General features: G+C 41.6%; 2 protein-coding genes across 3 annotated transcripts in view; one reads left to right on the top strand and one right to left on the bottom strand.

The window, feature by feature from the left end:
• mapk8ip2 (mitogen-activated protein kinase 8 interacting protein 2) overlaps positions 1-19,559 on the top strand; it is a 32,185-nt gene that overhangs the window by 2,829 nt on the left and 9,797 nt on the right. Inside the window, exons 2-5 of one of the 2 annotated variants that reach the window (XM_059334669.1) lie at positions 10,561-10,666; positions 16,031-16,270; positions 18,274-18,349; positions 18,903-19,004. In XM_059334669.1, the coding sequence (XP_059190652.1) occupies positions 10,561-10,666; positions 16,031-16,270; positions 18,274-18,349; positions 18,903-19,004 (524 nt within the window). Of the gene's footprint in view, positions 1-10,560; positions 10,667-16,030; positions 16,271-18,273; positions 18,350-18,902; positions 19,107-19,559 lie in introns of both variants that reach the window. The other variant, XM_059334668.1, reaches the window with a different exon arrangement.
• On the bottom strand, positions 5,825-8,815 carry LOC131972887 (gastricsin-like). Its single transcript, XM_059334671.1, has 9 exons — positions 8,760-8,815; positions 8,475-8,616; positions 8,244-8,361; positions 7,761-7,879; positions 7,182-7,381; positions 6,953-7,069; positions 6,664-6,808; positions 6,102-6,200; positions 5,825-5,989 (listed from the first exon to the last, which is right to left on the bottom strand). Exons 1-9 carry the CDS (start codon positions 8,813-8,815, stop codon positions 5,825-5,827), a joined length of 1,161 nt encoding a protein of 386 aa, XP_059190654.1.

Raw genomic sequence — 19,559 nt, 5'->3', positions numbered from 1 at the left:
GCCAGTTCCATTTTGGATCTGGTTCCAAGACGGTTCAGTGTATTTTACTTTCACAAATCACTCAATGACGTAATATCTCTTGCATTTTCTGTGTAGAAAACATTCACATATTGTAAGCATTAACTGTAATTTAGCTAAATGAAAACTTACTGGCAAGATCTAAGCTTTGAAGCTATTAGTCCTTATGTTTTATTCTTAAAAATTAAAGTTGATTATTAATTTAGTCTTTTAGTTGATCCACAAAAATAAATGAACAATAATTAACATAGATTGGTGTCGTTGAAGTCATTTTTGAAGCAAAAAGAGTACAAATTAATTGGTTCCAGTGTGTTAACAGAATCCACCACAGAACTTACAAGAAGTCTGTCAAAATAAGATGCCTTAAATAAAACATACAAGAACCTTTATTCTCCTTTACAAAATGTCATTTAAATAAGCCCCCGAAACCCCTAAATGGTTATTTTTTATTATTTGCTCATACTCAAGAGTCAAGAGTAAACGTTTTTGTATTTGGCAACTGTTGAGATTTGCACTTCATTCCACTTTCACTTTATTTATACAGACTAAAAAAAACATATTTTCTATATCTTTTTAAGTATTTTGTAATATCGTGAAGAATAATCGTTATCGCAAAAATAGCCTGAAATATCGTGATATTCTTTTAGGGCCATATCGCCCACCCCTACTTCACCTTAAGTAATCTTTGCTCTCATCTTAATTCATACGACAAATAGAGGTCACTGTGTTACAACAAAGGTTAATATGGATCATAATAAGCTTGCTGCATGGAAGGCTGGTCTGCCATAAATTTAATGTATTTTGATTTTGAAATGTTAATCAGACAAAACAAGACATTTGAAGACACTTTTCACTTCTGTCTGAGTAAAAGATGCATCAAGAAAATAATCTGCAGATTAATCAAGAAGAAAATAATCTTTAGTTGTAGCGTTCATCTGAAAGGTCTTGGATTTGATGAGATTATTTGAAACCAGATTCACATTTGATGTAATTCTGTAAAACCCCAGTTGTATTCAATCATAGTACATCAATATTTTAAAACTAGACTACTACAAAATGTCCTTCTGATTTCCTCCCTATCTCTCTCTCCCTGTGAATTTCATATGTTTAGCAGTCAATGTTCCACTTTTTTGCTGTCGACTCTTTGAAGGCTGCTGGAGAAGGCAGAGGGGGGAAGTGAGTGGGTGGGTATGGTTACCATGGGGTAAGAGGCTTAAATCAAATACTGATTCATTTTAGCTTAAGCGTTCTCTCTCTGCCTCCCCCTTACTGTCTTTCCATTCCTCTTTTTGTATTTTTGTATTTCATCTCTGTCTCTCTCACACACAACCAACATTTGCCATGTTTTCACGTTTAGCAGTCGAAGAGTCATAAATACGCTGTCCGTGACATTTGTTTTCCATCAATAAGACACCAGTGAATGTTTCCCATCTATCGACAGCGTTTGCTTTAACTTTGATGACTTCATTGATACAAATACAGCCGAATCAACAGGAAATCATCAGCACTGAGCAAACAGATGCATCATCTCCATCTTGGGTTCAAAGATGGCGTAATCGTCAGGTTTGGATCTGACACAGACAACAGAGAGCACTTCATTAGGTTAAGTGTATGACTCATGTGTGTGTGTGTGTGTGTGTGTGTGTGTGTGTGTGTGCGTGCGCGCGCAAGTGTTTGTGTGTGGGTGTGTCTCTGCATTACTGAAGACTGACGGTGGGTGAAAAGCCTGGGAAATTGATCTTGTTAATGAGTCAGTAGCAACCACATCAGATGTCCTTGGCTTTTAGAGATGATGATGTCACCGTGAAGCAGGTGCTGGTGGTTGAAAGGCAGCTTAATTACAGCAGACATCTAACCGTCCGCCCCTCCCTTTGTATTTATTTAAATATTGTTATCAGATTCATATTTTTGTGGCATTTCCTTGTTGCTTTGCCATTTATATAAAAATACAACTTTATTACTTTATTGTTCAAACAGTAGCTGTACATATGGATGGATAAGTGAATGGGCTAACAGGCACAAGCCCACATGCCCAAAGTGTCATGGCCCCCTTGCCTTCACCTGTAAAATTTCATGCAAAGAGACACATGCGAACATGGAAGAGACACAAAATGACCACATAGATAAAAAATAGGCTAAACAATAACAAAAATTGTGCCTGTGCAGGACAGGTGTGGGTCTATGCCCAAGCAAGTAAAACAGGGCCCATTGTGTGTCATAATCTGTGGTTGTACAGTATCTAGGTTAGCTGTGCAACTAATGATTGTTTTCGATTTCTAAAAAAAATGGTCCATCACTATTTTCCAGGTTTCCATGATGACATCATCAAATGTCTTGATATGTCCAACCAAGAGTATGAACCCAAAGCGACACAATTCAGTATATCATAATATAATATAAGATAATATGTAAGATAATATAATAGAATATAATATATAACAAAACTCATGACACTGAAAAAAGTAGAAGACTGCTTAACTCCCAGAGACAGTTGAGCTTGTGTTTTCAGACAGTAAAGGACACCGGTGTCATGGCGTATATACAGAAATAGACAAGCAAAGATGACAGTGTGCTAGTTTGGCAATTTCTCATCTGCATGTGTGTATCAGAGACAGCAGAGAGAATAGCTGTTAGTACAAATGTGGGCTGGAGAAATTGGCTGATCCTGAGATGGGCAGGGAGAAAAATAAAAGGAGTGAGACCTGACGAGACACAGGGGTAGAAGCAAAACCTTAGCAGTGGCAGTAAATCTGGGTGTGCCATTGCAGCAACATGACCGGCATCAGTGAATGGTAATTTTGTGCTGACTGGTTTTCTTGGATTCTTGTTTTGCTCCACCAGTCGCAATTCAGAATAGCCAGAGACTGATGTGATGCAGAACAGGCCTTTTTCTCTGCATGAGGAAGGAGAGTGGTATAGTTATGATTCCTCAGCTTCAAATTCTAATTATTAAGAATGATTACAAGCAGAAGTGGACTGAATGCAAGGGATGTCAAAGTGTGCTGTCCGATAAACAGCAGGCGGTACACGACATGGTGTGCCAGGTATGTCACACCATGTCAATTGCGCGCTCACTTGGATGCTGTCTAAACAGTGAGCAGGAACATGGACATGCAATGTCAACACTGCAGTGGTGGCTGCACAACACAATGTAATAAAGATTCTGTAATATGTCAGAAAGGGCCAGAAAAAGAACTGATAGGCTTTAATGTGCATGTATATGAGTTGTGCCTGTATGTTAGTGTGTAGACGGGGTCAGTTGGTGTGACAGAGGTCTTTACTCTGGACATTATTCTATGTCTGCAGCCTTTCACTGACACACATCCTTAAGTTTTGCAGTTTAGGGGAAATGGGGCCAGTCTCTGTTGTGGCGTGTATTGCAGAGCTACAGGAGAACTCAACACTAACCAGATGAGCACACAAACAAAATGGAGTCTGGAAACACAGCAGAATTGGGAGCAATGTCGGACACTGGAAGAAAGATAGGAAGAGATAGAAGGAAAAAAGGAAATGAAAAACACATGCTCAATTAATTTTGGTGCTATTGCCACGCAGACAGCTTGGCTTCTACTTATCTAGGTTTTGGGATATCTCTCTGATATTTCTACACCAATACAGTGAAGGAGAATAGAATTTATTTTGCAGAGCTGACAACATTGATTTTCGTCTTCTTTTAATCAACGGCAACATATTTTACCAGAAACGGTGTTCCTGTTTCTCTGATTAATCCACACATTTAACTATGACAAGTTTTCATTGGAAACAGTTATGAAAACAGCTGACACTATGCAGTTTATCCTGGATTTAAAGTGCATCCTGCAGGTCAATGGTGACCCTCAGAAACATTTTGTGTGGCCCCCCTACTGGACATGAAATGCATCTATTATATTCAAATCTCAGCACTTGTTGTGCTGTTCAGTCCTTTCAGTTTCAACAGCCTACATTTAATACAGTTCATGGCTACTGCATCAAACTGCGTCCCCCTAACAAACGTCTGGCAAGTTGTAGAAAGCTGTTGTTTGCATGGCAACTCTATAATCAATGTTAGTGCTGTTAGGTTAACTTAGCGATTTTCGGCTGGCTGCCTTTTTTCTGTGCGAGCCTCAATCATTTGTTGCTGGCTCTCTAAACTGGCACTCTGTCATCCAAACTCTGAGCACCCTTATTCAGAGAAACAGACCATTTCTCAAAAGGCACTGTTAGACAGATAGAACCTGCATAGCTAGATGCTGCTAGAGGTAAATGAGAATGTATGTTTCTTTGTAATTTGGGTGAAGTGATGCTTTGAATGTGCTACTGTATATGTAAATTATTCATTACCACATCCATTTAGGACATGATGTTAATTAGTTTAAAAGACCTTTACAAACAGTGTTAAAGCCTGTGCAGCCTGTGCTCAGTGAGTGGCAGTTGGTCTGATTTAGCAGAAAATCCGATACATTGCTTCTTGTCACCTTGAAAAAATGCTTTGTGCCATGAAGCAAATATAGTGTTTTTTCCCCCAGTACCTCTTAAAGTATACTTGGCTAGCTACAGGCTTCTCATCGTCCTCCCTCCTTGTCCACCTCAACTATTCCTCTGTTTCTCCGTCACCCTTCCTCCCTAAACAGAGTATGGGACCTGGTTCCACTTGTGTCTTGGTGACAGCTGCCTTGGATACAGCTGCACCGATGTGGTGTTTTTCCATCATGAAACACACACACACACACACACACACACACACACACACATCTATACTTACAAAAACAGCTTCCCTGAAGTCTCGGCTGGCCGAGGAGCTCATCAGTGACCTTATTTCTTGGGGTTCGGTTAAGATACTATTTTATTTCTTATTTTGACAGATAGGACATTAGTTGGATCATCTGTGTGTGCATCCATGTTAAATGGCCTTGATGCTTCAGTCACTACATGTTGTCATGAGTGGGAATGAATGATATGTTGTCTCACAATGCGTGGCATCAGGAATAACGCTGCAATAGCACCATTGTCAAGGGAACTTAAGTCCACTATTGTCACGATAAAATCCATTTTACTGTCAATTACGATCTTCTCCATGCCATAAATAACCTTTATCCTGATTTAATCACATTTCATGTGGAGTAAAAATAAAGATGCAAAACTCTCAAATCATGCATTTGTGCATTTGTTGGAATCTTTAGATGTTTGAAGAGTTTTGCATGTTACAGTATGCCATTATGTGTCCCAGGGTTGTAGGACAGGGGGACATATTATGCAAATTTTTAACTTCATACTTGTATTTTGGGTATTACTAGAGCATTATAGGCTGTGAATTTGATTTTGGACTCACATTATTTATAGAACCTAGACCTGCTTTGTCGACTAAAAATTTTTTTTCATTATGGAACCTTTAAAATGGCGACTACTTATAGGATTGCACACACACACACACGCACACACACACACACACACACACACTGACACATGCAGGTTAATTATAAAGAGGGGAAACCCCTTTGATGGCCCTCAGCCCTGGACCTAAGCTGTTGCAATAATGAGTGCTCATGAAAAAAGATGAAACATTAAATTGCTTGCAGTATTTTAACCTTTTATTCTGCTTGATAATTATGCAATTGTATGGACAAATTGAGCTATTTTCTGTTTTAAATATACAAATCCAACTTAATCTGTGCACACCAAAGACATGAAGTCCAATATTACATAACAATGTATCCCAGAACAAATGTTTGAGAGGAACCAAAGCCTCTTGGCAGTGTTTGGGTGGACACAGACTTAATGATTATTATCTGATTGGGTTTATGGTCAGGTTAGGTTGCACTGATGACATTTAGGCAGCTGTGGCAAAGCCAACACGGTTGTTGCTGCGGTCGTAGACGGAGTAGTACTCCCTGAGGAACACGTCTCCAAAGATCCACAGGGGCTGGCCATCTTGAGAGGGCAGGTAGGTGGGGGTGATGCCCACACTGCAGAACTGGTATCCATTCTGGTAATGCTGTGGGGGGAGATTGGTAATGTTATTATTGCATGCACACCAACAAATCAAACAATATGGTATTTACATAAATGGACACAATCCGGCTTATGTTATGCATGCATGTAGTTACCTGAATGATGTACGCAGAGGGAGGCAGAGGGAAGCTAACGCCGCTGATAACAAAGGAGAGAGTTGGCAGATTGTTGACCTGGTTGCAGTCCACCATGTACTGGAGATCAAGACAAGAAGGATAACAGAATGGGAATTTTTGTTAGTTTGTATGCTGACAACATTCCTCTAACTAACAAACTAAGTAACTAACTAGCTAATGGATGGGTTTCTCGCTAACTTGCTACATCTGACATGCTGTAATGCTACAATGGTTACAGAAAATAAGCTGGACAAAGTTGTAACTCATTTGGTTATAGCATTGTGCTTTCCTATGCTGTGACAGGTGTGTGTGTGTGGATGAAGCATTAATATGTTTAATATGACTAATTGGCATTGCTTTCTGAGTCTTGCTGCGAGATAGTTTATAGAGAAGTTAATTTGTAATTGCAACAGTGCACATGTCAGTGGCTGCTGCTATTACTGTTGTGCTACATTTATTTGAATGGGAGTGTCCGTTGTCTTCTTCTATTTCTATAACGATGGATTTCCTACTCCTGTGTGAATCTGTCCATTTGTCTTACCATTCCATACTGGTTCTCTTGAGCTCCAATGGCCTGCATGATGCTACCCATAAGCTGGCTTGGGGCTGTCAGCGTGGAGGTTCCAGTGTCCACAATGGACTGGCAGCCCTGAGAGCAGCCGATCTCCTGACCATTGATCTGGAAGCTGCAAGGCACCAAATATGCAAAATTATTATTTCTTGAGGTCATATAAAGCACACAGAAATTCACTAATCTAGGCAGCAGTATTCAATTGTATTCAGGAGATCTTTTTACATTTCATGTTAATGAAATGTTGAAAAGCACTGACCCATCAACACCGATCTGCCAGTAGGTCTCAGCGGTGACTGGGGTCCAGTTGATCTGGCCCTGGTAAAGACTGTTGTCCACTCCTCCAAAAGAGAGCACACTGCCCTGCTGTCCTCCCCTAAACCAGAAAACAAGCCAAAACTTATCTGCAAGCTCTCTAAACAGTAAGACAGTGAGTCCTATGTGACGCTGTACAGCACTTCATCATCAAAGTCTTATGTCAGTCATACCTGGACAGGTAGAAAGCGAATATGTCATAACTCAGCAGGTTTTGACTCATCATGTTGTCAAAGACGGGAGTTTCTCCTCCAGCTGAGATGGTTGGGTAGGACAGGCCGAGGATGCCGTCAAACTTGGCCACCACAAAGTTCTGACCAGGCTCATTTGTGCTCAGACCGATCTCCTGGTTATTGATCACAATTCCGCCAACCTGTGGGTCCAAAACCAACCAATATGAGTAAAAATGACTATTTTACTACTTTCAGCCAGCAATTTCAGCCAATGAATGGGGTAGACTTCTTGAATTTTGATATTCTTCTAGTTCTCCATTATTGCAGTATTTAAGGTATTGAACGTTCTGTTTACTTCTTCTCACTAATTCAACATTTAGTACACACATAAAACAAAAAGGTGCAGCATTGATCTTTGTGTATTTTACAGTGTTATGGAGCTCTGGCCATATGTTTTTACTACTAGACGTCACTTATTGAGGTGATACTGAAAATGGCTACTTTCTGGTAAAACTCATTCTCAGTAGATACGACTCAGTGCAGTCTAGTGTTTGATGACTGATGGTCGGTTTCACTTACATTGACAGTGTCGTATCCAAAGACTCCATAGAGGCTTCCAGCTCCGTAGGGCAGGTAGAAGGATTGTCCCTTGCGACTGTAGGTGGAGGACTGCTGGGGGTTGAACTTTGTGTGTGTGTCTGTGAATGGCATAGGTTGGGATTATCTCTGGAGACATTTCCACAAACATGTCCTCATGCCCTGCAGAGCCTTCTGACATACTGATAACTCACTTGATTATAAAATTCATGAGCTGAATTTGAACACATTGGCCAATGCTTCCCAAAGAAGGAAAATGCTCAGTGGCATGCCTGCGATTACGCTAGAACTCTAAATCCTATGTATGTACAAACTTAATCTCTTGGAAACAAGACGACTAGCTCTGCACGCTTGGCCTATATCGGCTTTAAGTCCCCCGAAGAAGTTCTTCACATGCAAATATGTTCATAAGTTGTGTCACAGATGACAGGTTTTTAGGTGTTAAGCCTGCCGGTTTGTACTTACTGCAGGCCTGAGTGTTGCAGTAGACAGAGTCCACCCACAGGTTGGCAGAGCCGGTGTCAAACAGCACTTGGAAGGACTGGGGGGGTGTTCCAATACTGATGGCGCCGTAGTAGGTGGTCTGGACAACACATTGGTTGGAGGTAAGGAAAGTGAGGAACAGAATAGCATGAAGTCAGTTAATGCTTTCATCAAAATAATATATAAAAGTGCTGTTAATCTAGGTTTTCTTACATCAGCGTAGTTATTGATGTACATGTTGGCAGAGCCGGCAAACTCGCCATACTGGTACTTCAGAGCCGGGTCCTGGTAAGGCAGCTCGATCCCCTTCTCTCTCAGGGCCTCACGCATGGACTTGTGCTTGTGCAGAGGGATCCTGAGGAAAGAAGAAGCAAAAACACAAGGAATTTCAACTTTCTATTACTTTTAATTTAACAGTGGATCTTCAAATGTCCAATTTTGCTCTCTAGTAAAAAGGCAGGCGCTGTATTGAGGAATACAGAGAGGTAGTTTCCTTACTTGACGATTCCCTCTGCAAGCACCACACACACCAGAACAGCAACAAGACACTTCATGATCCCTCCTGTACACACCGCACGATGGATACAACCCAGCTTGGATCTGAACAGGCTTTATATACGCATGTTTAGGTCCATATCAACCAGAGTGTTATCAAAACGTCAGTCATATCAGTTCAGACAGGGTGACCCTTACAGCTTAGTTATATAATTAATTTGCACATCTAACAGTTATTCCATACACACCACCTCTTTTGATAGCCACAATCTCCAATTCATTTGGGTATATCTGATTGAATAATAACGGTGATAAGAAATAAATCATCAGGTATTTTAATTTGGCACTTTAAGTAAAGAACTTATTTAATTCATATTTAATGTACTATGTTCCTAAATTTACCACAGCTAAATATTGCTTGTTGTACATGAAAATCAATAAAATATCACTAAAAAGTATAAATGAAGAAGTAAGACGAATGATTTGTCTGTATTTTTGTCTTTGTTGATGCTGAGTACGGAGCTATGCCTTTGAATTTGGATTATTAATTTTGTAATTGTCATTTTGTAATAAGAACTTTCTGTTGTTTTCCCCGAAAGTACCTGCAGCTTTAGTACACTTTTATCTAATTAGATAAAACCATCAACAGCAAGGTCAAGCTTAATAGTTTGTGTGGAACTGTAATTTTCCACAAATGGAAAGTAAATGTGTTTTTATCAAGGCTTCAGTATCAGTAGTACCTTAACCACACAGTTTTATCAAAGCCTTTCGTGCTGTTTTGCTTATCATTCACTTTTAATACTGTTTAATTTTTTTTCTTTTGATAAGCTTAAGGACAAGCAGTTCAAATAAAAAATGTTTATGCCCATTAATTTATTTTTGTCTTTGAGCTATGACTGAATGCTGTAATGAATAAAAGGTTGTTAACAGCCAATATTTATTTCAATAACCTCCATAATTATTTATTTGCGCTTTAATATTGCCACCATGATTAGCTTTGTATTGTCTGTTCATAGCACCTTGTTGTACATTAAAGCTGACCAGTAGCATGGGGGCACCCTGATTACAGTGACTTTTTCATGACCCCCCTTGTTATACTTTTAGATGCATCAGCACGTCCTCATTTTCTCCATGGGACTGATGACATTGTGTAGACGGGACCCTATATGATGTAAGCTCGCATCCGTACGTAATATGTGGAGTGTCCTTTTCTTAGTAGGAAAGCTGCAATGCAGTATTTCCTTCAACACATAGCAAATTAACTGCTGTAGAATGAGAGCCTGCTGAAACTAATGGAGCAAAGATGAGATAAAACCTAATCAAGAAAACTTGCAGTGGCACAGCTCATTACAGATACATATACACTACCCTGCTGTTTTATATACAAGTTCGTAAAACTCTGGTGCATGAGGCAACTGCCAATAATTCACTTCCAACTCAGTTTATGACTTCCTTGTATGATACTTTACAGCCAATTTGATTTGAAATATTGGCGCTTAATCACATTCCTTTGTGTTGTTGCTGTGATTCTGTGACAGTGTCACGCCTTGTAAGTGTGGATGTTGTCATAGGGAAGAGAAGATATAGGACATAATTGTGTGCCAGCATCTGTCCACTAAATGTAACTGAGATTCACATCAGCAGTGACAAGCCATGAGATAGAGCAGGTCTCAGTGTGTGGCATAAATCAATGAGAAATTCCCCTCTAGAGCGCTCACCAATGAAACGGGCATAGCTCAAACATGAGTGTTCTTCCTCATAACATGTAGTGAATTTTCTTTTCTTCCATGTGTGTTTTTTCCAGGCCAGCCCACGACATCAGCCTGGAGGAGTTTGATGATGAAGATCTCTCTGAAATCACAGATGACTGTGGGATTGGACTCAACTATGACTCTGATCCATATGAGAAGGTGGGGCCCTCCTTTGTTGTTTATGTTGTTTTGTGTGGATTTTGGATATGTAAAAATGCAAACTGTACACGTGTAGTACTGTGCAAGTTGTCACTCTTTTTGAAAACTTTTTGGAATCATACATATTTTTGTATTTTCTGCCAAAGTTGGTAATGATTCCATAGTCAAAATGCATATCTGTCTTGCTCCTCTACAGTTGTTTTGGATGTATTCTTATTTTAGTTAATTAATTAAATAAACTGATAAGACAGAAACATGTAACTTCATAGTGAGAACGAGCTGAACAATGTGATATATTTATGGTGACAGAAAGATAGGGACTGAGTTGGTTTGCATAGCTGTTAATGTTGAGAACTGCTTATTTGCATATAGCTAATGCTATAATGCTGCTTACGTAAGCATTTTTGTAACTCTGGATTTTTATCTAAGCTACCGAGTTTACTAGCATTGCATTCATCACAGTAATGATCATAAGCTTCAGATATCCATATCGTAATACCAGGGACAAAATGAGAAGCATGCATGGCTTCGGTAAACAGAATGAAGCATTCTCCATCATCAGACACATTTAATAAACTCCTCGGCATGAAATAGAAATTCTAAGTAGCACTTCCACTAAGCAGCATCTTATTCAAGTGTCTCTGTATATGCAAATAATTGAGTCATTAGCTGTATCATCCCACATGTCCAACCAGCTTAGGCCTCAATTACACATTTTCTAAGAACTATTATCTCATATTCTTTCTCCCTTTCTTTCTGTCTTTCTTGCTCTCTCCATCCTGTGGGATGTAAATGTTTTATGCTGGTGGCGTGGAGCCACGGCTGCAGCAGAGGGTGGGTGACCCAGTGCAGTTTGCTGCTATGCAGAGACAACCTCCCTCCTTCCCTCCCTCCCTCCCTCCCTCCCATGTGTCTTCCCTTCCCTCCCTGCTATGCAGAGTGTTGCTCGGAGACAGAGCTCAGATTCCCTCCTCCCTTGTTCTCTACCACCTCTGCACTCCCTTTCCCCCTTAAAGCCTCCCTCACTTTCTCCCTCCCTCTCTCTCTTTCTGCCGAGGTGACTGGGAACGGGGATTTAGCTCAGGGATGGTTGGTTGTGAGGGTTAAGCTCTCGGTATAAATCTGTGCTAGATATTTTTTGCTTCCTCCACTTTAATCCACCAACAAAACACATTATGGATATCTAGCAAAGCCCTTCTGTAACAAAGCTGTGTGTGCATAGCATGTGAAGAGACCTCCAGAGAGAGAGAGAGACTTAAAAGGGTGGATTTTTATTTTCTCGCGGCAGTGTGGTCATACAGTAGTAAACCATGCACCAGTGTCTTCCTTACTTCCCTCCCAAACACACACACACACACACAGACATCAGCAGAGGCCCTGACTGCTCACTTCACAAACAAGAAAGCGCAGGGCAGAGACAGTGTCGGTCCTTGTTACGTTACATCATTGCCCAGAGGAAGCAATCTTGCTGACATGGGATGGATAGGACACATGCGCGGTTGCCCTCTGGGTGTGTGCGTGTACATTTAAATTACAGAGAATGAAAAGCGAGACAGAGAATTTGGTGCACAGGGTATTTCACATGGTATTTGATCTTGCCTGCATGAGTCGGGTGGGTGACAGTGTCAGCTCATCATCAGCAGCAGCAGCAGCAGTCCCTCCCTCGTGCGGCGCACTCTGCTGATGAGAAGACAGGCTTCTGGTTTTTATGTCAGTATGATTCAGTCATATTGGGCAGCATGTCTTTGATGTTTAGGAAGAAGAGTCAATCTAAACAGTGAGATTATCCGCCGGCCCCAATCCCCAGCTCTGATTAATTCCAATTCGTTATGGGGTTCAAGTCTTAATCTGCATAACCCTTTAGATCAGTACTTAGCCTTTGTGACAGGGGCACACACATACATGTGAACAAAAACAAATAGGCACACGCACAATGCCTTAATACATAGCTTACTCTGACATCTGGAGCTGAAGGCAGGCAATTAAAGATCGTTCACATGAGTTTGTTATCAATGTCTGATTTTATATCTCCGAGGAAATTGTAATTGCTGGCCAAATGCCAAAATGTTATAACATTTCTGGCTCAGACTGTCCTTTCCTACTACCCATAATGTCTCAGAGGATGAGGTTTGACAATGTGTTTTCAACCGTGTGATTTGTTTTTTTCCCCTTGACCTTTAATTTTTTTAAACCGGGTATATCAGCATAACGAGCAGAGAGACAACAACAGAGGGAGCCCCTTCTTTTTTTTTGTCTCAGAATCTTTCCTCTGCACACAAACACACACACACACACACACACACACACACACCCTGCTGCTTTCTGCCTCGTCTCGCCCCCGATTTTTCACTTCCTGTCTCTCTAACATCCATCTCAGTCTCTCCAGAGCCCTGATTGAACACCATGAGCACATGCATAATTCAGTATGTGACAGAGCAATGGTGTCTGTGTCTCAGCTGTGGTGCTAGTTTAAAATGTGGAAATTGAGAGATACGCTGATAGATGGAGGCCATCACTCACTGGGTGGTCTCCATTAATGGGAGGCTAATCGACATCTGTCATACACATCCGGCATAAAATTCACCCAGATTACGGACTACATTTGGTAAATGTGCTTTACGTGGGCAGACATGCACCCACACACCAGACCCAATTTATCCTATCATTGTTCAGAGGAAACAAATGCAAGAGTTGCATATAGAATGATAGCAAGTATGGAGTCATTTTTAATCAGGATGTGAGCTAAATGAGCATTGAGCAGAGATGTGGTAAACAGTTAATCATCTCCCTTTTCCCAATAGTTGAACTGTACTGCCTGAGTGATCCAAGATGAATGGCTTTGCAGGTGTGTATAGAGCCAATTGTGCACCAGTAAATGTCAAGCCAGGAGTTTTTGCACTAAAAAAAGACCCATTTCAAAATACCTAGCCAAATAACTGACTGCAACATGAGCTCAGCAAACACATAACTCCAGCTCATCTGCAGTAATTGAGCATTCCATCCACGGTCAACAAACAGTTATCTATGGCTCTCTGTAAGGATGTTTTGCACCTCTATGAGACTCCTGATTTCTGTTTTACACTGAAGGACCACTTAATTCTCAACCTCTTTTCTGAGATTTTTACGAGGCCCTGGTGTCCACTTCACTCACAAAGCCATGCAGTCAGTGTTCACTGCTGTATGTCCTCACTTTATCTCATCTGCCCAGTGCTTTTTCTGTACCAGCTGGTCCGCTTAGTAAGCAAGATGGCCCTGCAGTTTGACTCCCAGTGTTTCCTCTCCGCACTGCTGAGGACATCGCTGTATGGCGGAGCTGCCATCTCATGATCTTCTGATGTGCAGAAGCAGTCGGTGGTATAGAATTACCCACACTAAACAAGCCACAACCACAAGTTGCATTCTTCTTTTTTTTGTTATTTTGTTTGTTCTGTTACTTTTTTGCCAGCTGACCAGCATCCAAAGGCCTTACTAAGCAGAAATAACTGTATAAGTGTTCCGTGTAAGCAGAGCTGTTGAAAGAACATATAAATAATACAGAAGTGTGGACCAGTACAGTTCCTTTGCGTTCTGGTGTGTCTGTGTATGATATGAGGAAAACCATTTTATCTCATTTAATTTCCATTGACTGCAGTTATGCTCTCCAGTGCTTCTGCATGTGTGAGAGAGCTACACTCATTCACAACACCTCCCCTGCCAGCAGGAGAGCCTGCTTGCATAAGACTGCTGGGTGACAGAGTAGGGACAGTCACAGGGATGTCCTTGGGAACTGGAAACCATGGGGATCGATTCTCGCAGACACACAACTCTTATTTATAGTTTTCTCTTTTTCTTTAAGTCTCCCTGGCTGTCTGTCAGGTGGACCCCGCTAACGGATGTCTCCAGACAGAGTAGATTATTCTCCCGGGCAGATGTGGCATTTTCACAACCCTGCTGATGGATCTCTGGATTTTTACACTGTCATAGGTCACATATCCCAAGTGATGGATTATAATGGGTCAGTGTGAGGAAACAGCATTGTGAATTTTGACAGTAGATTATGAAGTTAGAGTGCAAAGCATATTTCTCTACACATATTGATTCACAATTCCATTGAAAAATCTTCAAATCTGAGCAGCTAAGTCACATAAAAAATATGTTGATCAGATACAAGTATACATATTCATGCGTACTCTCTTGGTAATAGATTGAGTGTTGATTTCTGTTGCTGTGGCATAAAGTGGATGCACCAGACGTCAGCAGAATTGCATTGGATGGGCGGGAGGGTGAGCTTTGATTCCTCCATTACAGAGACTGCACTAAGAGGCAGAGAAACTGCTGTGCTGTTCGAACTGCAGGCCAGATAAATCAATTATTGTGTTTGCATTGTCAAATTCCAAGTAGGGAAGAGATGATCAGAACAAAAATAAACCAGAGATGTTTGTGGTAGTGTCTCTGCACTCTGCCCATGATGTAGCAGCTTCTCTCTCTTTCCATGATTAGCAGACGGTGTGAGATGTGTGTCAATAAGCTCCTTTATAGACCTTGCACCATCAATATATCTTGTAGCTGGCAACATAAAAGCTACACCGCAACACACACACTCATGGAGGTGTGTTCTATTAAACCTCAAAATCATTTAGTGCACTGCTTTCCGGTAAACCAGCTGAAACCTGAGAGACGTCGGATTGATCCAGTCTCATTTGATCTCCCCTCCTATGTTTTTCTTTCTTCTTTCACCACTCTCTCCCTCCTTTCCCTTCTGAACAGTCCATCCAAGCAACAACTCCATTATTGTGCTGTCTGCAGGGTTTTTGCTCAGTGACATTGTGTTTAGTGACTTAATTGTTTTAACCTTTTAACCTTTATCAGGACATGGTAGCACTGCTGATGCTGTACTTAGCTTTTCAATCTCGTGTACACACACATATATGTATTTATGGCTGCACACACAGAAGACCTGAGGCTGCAGGAAATACAAAACATATCAGCAAAATGTACTGTGGCTGTTTATCTGTTGCAGAGTTGCCCGCTCCAGTGCTTTTGTAATGTGTGTCTGTGTTTTACAAATGCCCTCTGTGTAATCATAGGACATTGTGTTGCATGTTGTCCATCTGTGCTCTCCTTGTTCTATTCATCTCTCAGACAGGCCTGTTCTTGGCAAAGCTTTTAAATGAAAAAGGAAGAAATGTGCAGTGAATAGAAGGCGGCTCTTTTCTTTGTGTTGGCTCACTACATGATAGTTTCCCCTCTGCTGTCATACCAGGAGATGCTTTGATTAGTTCATCTGAAATATGCTGAAGGTGTGAAAACATAAAGCACTGTTTATTTTATCCCCTGTACCCTATTACATGTCTCCCTCTCTCCCTCCCTCTGACCCGGCTTTAGGATTCCCTCATTCTGGAGAAGAGTGACATGCACCACCCAGTCTGCTCCTTCCAAGACGACTTCCAAGAGTTTGAGATGATTGACGACGAAGATGATGATGAAGATGAGGAAGAGGAAGAAGACGAAGACATTGACCCTGATGCACCCCCGTCCCCCTCTGCCTCCCCTCCTCTCTCTCCCACTCTTGGCACTCTGAAGAGCAGACCCACCACATTGAACCTCACCACTGCTGTGTCACAGGTAAGCAGCCTGAAGCTCTGGTCCATAACACACACCAAACACACATCGTATATAATTTCAATAACAAGAACCACACCAACAGATGTATGAATTTGGAAATGTTTAATGTGAAGAAGAGATGGGCTCTCTCTGACTGAGTAGGAGGGTAGAGGGATGAGGTGGAATGAGAGATGTAGAGGATGAGGGTAGAGGGAAGGAGGGGAAGTGTTGTGGGGATGGGGGGTGAGGGTCGTGGGGAAGAGGGTAGGTGAGAGAGGGATGAAGGTGGTGGTTGAGGATCGGAGAGCGGTGCTCTTAGGGTTGGACGCTTAGGGAACTTGGGGAGTCCCGTCCGGGTGGGGGAATGGAGCCGCCTCTGGCCGAGCCTTGGCACAGAAATAGCCCAAGGTTCCTGGAAACCAACAACAGAGAGGGGAGTTAGTATGATGATGACAGATACATTGACAAGGAGAAAGAACAACGACAGGAAGAAACAGGGTTCTTTTGGGTCGTAGAGTTGGAAGCTATATGCCTGATATTATATATGGTAAATACACCTGCACTTATATAGCGATTTTCTAGTCGCTTTGCGACCACTCAAATCGCTTTACACTACAGACTGCGCTCACTCACCTTTTCACTCACACATTCATACTGGTGGCAGAGGCTACCCTAAACGGTCCCACCTGCCACCATTGGGAACATTCACACACCGATGAATACAGTATCAGGAGCAATTTGGGGTTCAGTAACTTGCTCAAGGACACTTCGACATGTAGGCTGCGACGGTCAGGGATCGAACCACCAACCCTTCGGTTGGCCAACCAACTCTACCAACTGAGCCACAGTCGCCCTACTTTGGTTTTGTGTGCAACGTTTTTATATGTGGGTAGCCGTGGTGATGGCAGATGAGAGGGGAAGGAGGAGGGAGGGTCGTGGGGATGGGGGGTGAGAGTCGTGGGGGTGATAGGAGTGATGGGGGATAGAATGGGGAGAGGGGTCGTGGGGATGAGGGGTGGAGGGGGGTGGACTGGGGATAGGAATCGGATCCTCTGAGGGTTGGATGCTAAGGGGTAGCGATGTTGATGTCGAACGATTTAGAATATCAGATGACGATGGGCTTCAAACGGAGTTGCCTACGACTCGAAATTTCAGCGGGTTTCGGTACATGGGTAGCAGTGCTGATGTGAGACGACTCTGAATGTAGAACGACTCTGAATGCCAAACAACTCAGAATGTCAGAGTTGATGTCATATGTTAGTGTGCATTTCTTAGTAATTCTCCATGCAGGCATTGGTAAACTCTGCACGATTGTTACTTATGGTACGTGTGTATTTTGAGGAACAAACTTTGTGTCTACTTTACATTTGAGTAAGCTATTGATATGCTGACCATCTGGTCCGACCATATAAGCTGTGGCCAGTCTGACCTGTTCGATTACTCCTGACACATACATGTTTCATTTGTATGACATGTTGACTATGTATGTGCAGTGGACTATTTATGTACGATGTTCAGCAACCTGCAATGTCCAAAATAGCTGGCACCGTGCCATGACAACTGTATACAAGTGTACAGTCTCTGTCACGACTCATTCATCTTCCGTAAGCGTGCCAGAAATGAGTCTGACGTCGGATTGAATAAATGCGCGTCAAACAAACACTTCTACGCTTGTTCTTTTCCTCTATCAAACCACAAAATGCATACCATCAGTTGTATAATGCGAAAAATGAGGCAAGCGAAAGCAAATGTTGGGTAAATTGGACTTTTGGTTTTAGTGTGTTGTTTAGGTGTAACAAGGTAGTGGGTAGGACCTGAATGAGGATCTCCTGATCCATGATGAGGGTAAGTGTTGTCGTGGTGCGGTACTCGTGTGACGCGCAAAGTGAGAACCGGAGACCAAGAGGATAGGTCAGGATAGGAGAGGTGTTTAAGGCGTGGTCCTTGTTCCTGAACTTAGGTATAAAACTTCATTCTTTGTACTGCCCAACTTTGTTTAATATCTCCCTCTCTCTCCTCATTAGGATTCGCTGAACAACAACAGCAGTCTTTCCCCAAAGAAAGGAAGTTGGCAGGACTCTTTACGCAAGACCTCACAGGGTAGATGCATGATTAATTATCCGTCATACATTTGGGCAAGGACAATGAAAATATTTTTATTGCATTTATTAGTCTATCTACCACACATAATACCACACAAATTTGATAGATGAGATTTTAAATGTATTTATTTGGAGAAGAAATCAGTTTTGCATGTTGCAGCAATTGTTGTGCTACATAATTTTTTCATACATATGTTAAATGCTGTATCTTACGCAACACTAATTCTTTATCTGACCAAATGTAATCATCTAGTGATGTCCTAATCACAGATCACATGTTTATATCCCATATATAGTGTAATATAATTAATATAATATAATATATACGAAATAAGGAAATAAAGGTGTCAAAGGAAGGAAATAATTAAACATACACTTAAAAAAAGTAATAATATGCCACAATAATCAGTGCACATTATATTAGATTTTACAGTATTTTAAGGTTCTTAATTTGTTGTTGTTGAGGTTTTTCATTTGTGAAATGATTGTCCCAGATGTGCAGGTTATTGTTGCAGCTCAGCAATTATAATTATTATCTTCTTAACTTCCAGGTCGTCTGTCTCCAACCCATTCGTGTCTGGAGGATGGCAGCCATGTGACAGGCCAGTGCCCAGCATCTCCAGTCTCCCAGGCACCAGGGTCTCAGAGCAAAGGTACTCCACCAAAACAGGCAGGGGAGGGTGGGAACCCCCAATCCCCTCACAGGCCCCTCCTCTGTGACATGGAGGGCAACAGGCGGGAGAGGCCCGAATACGGTAACACAAAGGCCAGCCCAGCAAGATCAGAGCTCATTCCATTATCATCAGTGTCGTGTTGTGCCGTGATGTGAAATGTAGTGATGTGGTGTGAATCAGTAGTGTATATAATGTATGTGCAGCAAAATATGAAAAAGAATTTGCTGAACTAGCTCATCCCACATCCTCTTTTTAAAACTGATTATGGACTCAAGAAAGACGTCTATTCAATCATTATTCTTTTTATGTTCACTATTTAATTCACCCTTTGCTAATCTAAACCCAGACTGGCAAATCATAGAGTAGAATCTGCCAGCTACGACCAGTGTCCAACAAACCATTGCGCTCTGTTCCATAGACGTTTCATTGGCTTTGTGGATTTCAAGCTAAATTTCTTGCTGTTTGTGACAGTGTGGGCTCCACACTACGTCCGACACCCTGATGCATTACAAAGAAAGGGGCGGGGCTTAGCAA

Source organism: Centropristis striata, chromosome 6, assembly GCF_030273125.1.
Source record: "Centropristis striata isolate RG_2023a ecotype Rhode Island chromosome 6, C.striata_1.0, whole genome shotgun sequence".
NCBI classification, from domain to species: Eukaryota; Metazoa; Chordata; class Actinopteri; order Perciformes; family Serranidae; genus Centropristis; species Centropristis striata.
Note: the sequence above shows the minus strand (reverse complement) of the source record. Positions and strands in the feature narration are given on the sequence as shown.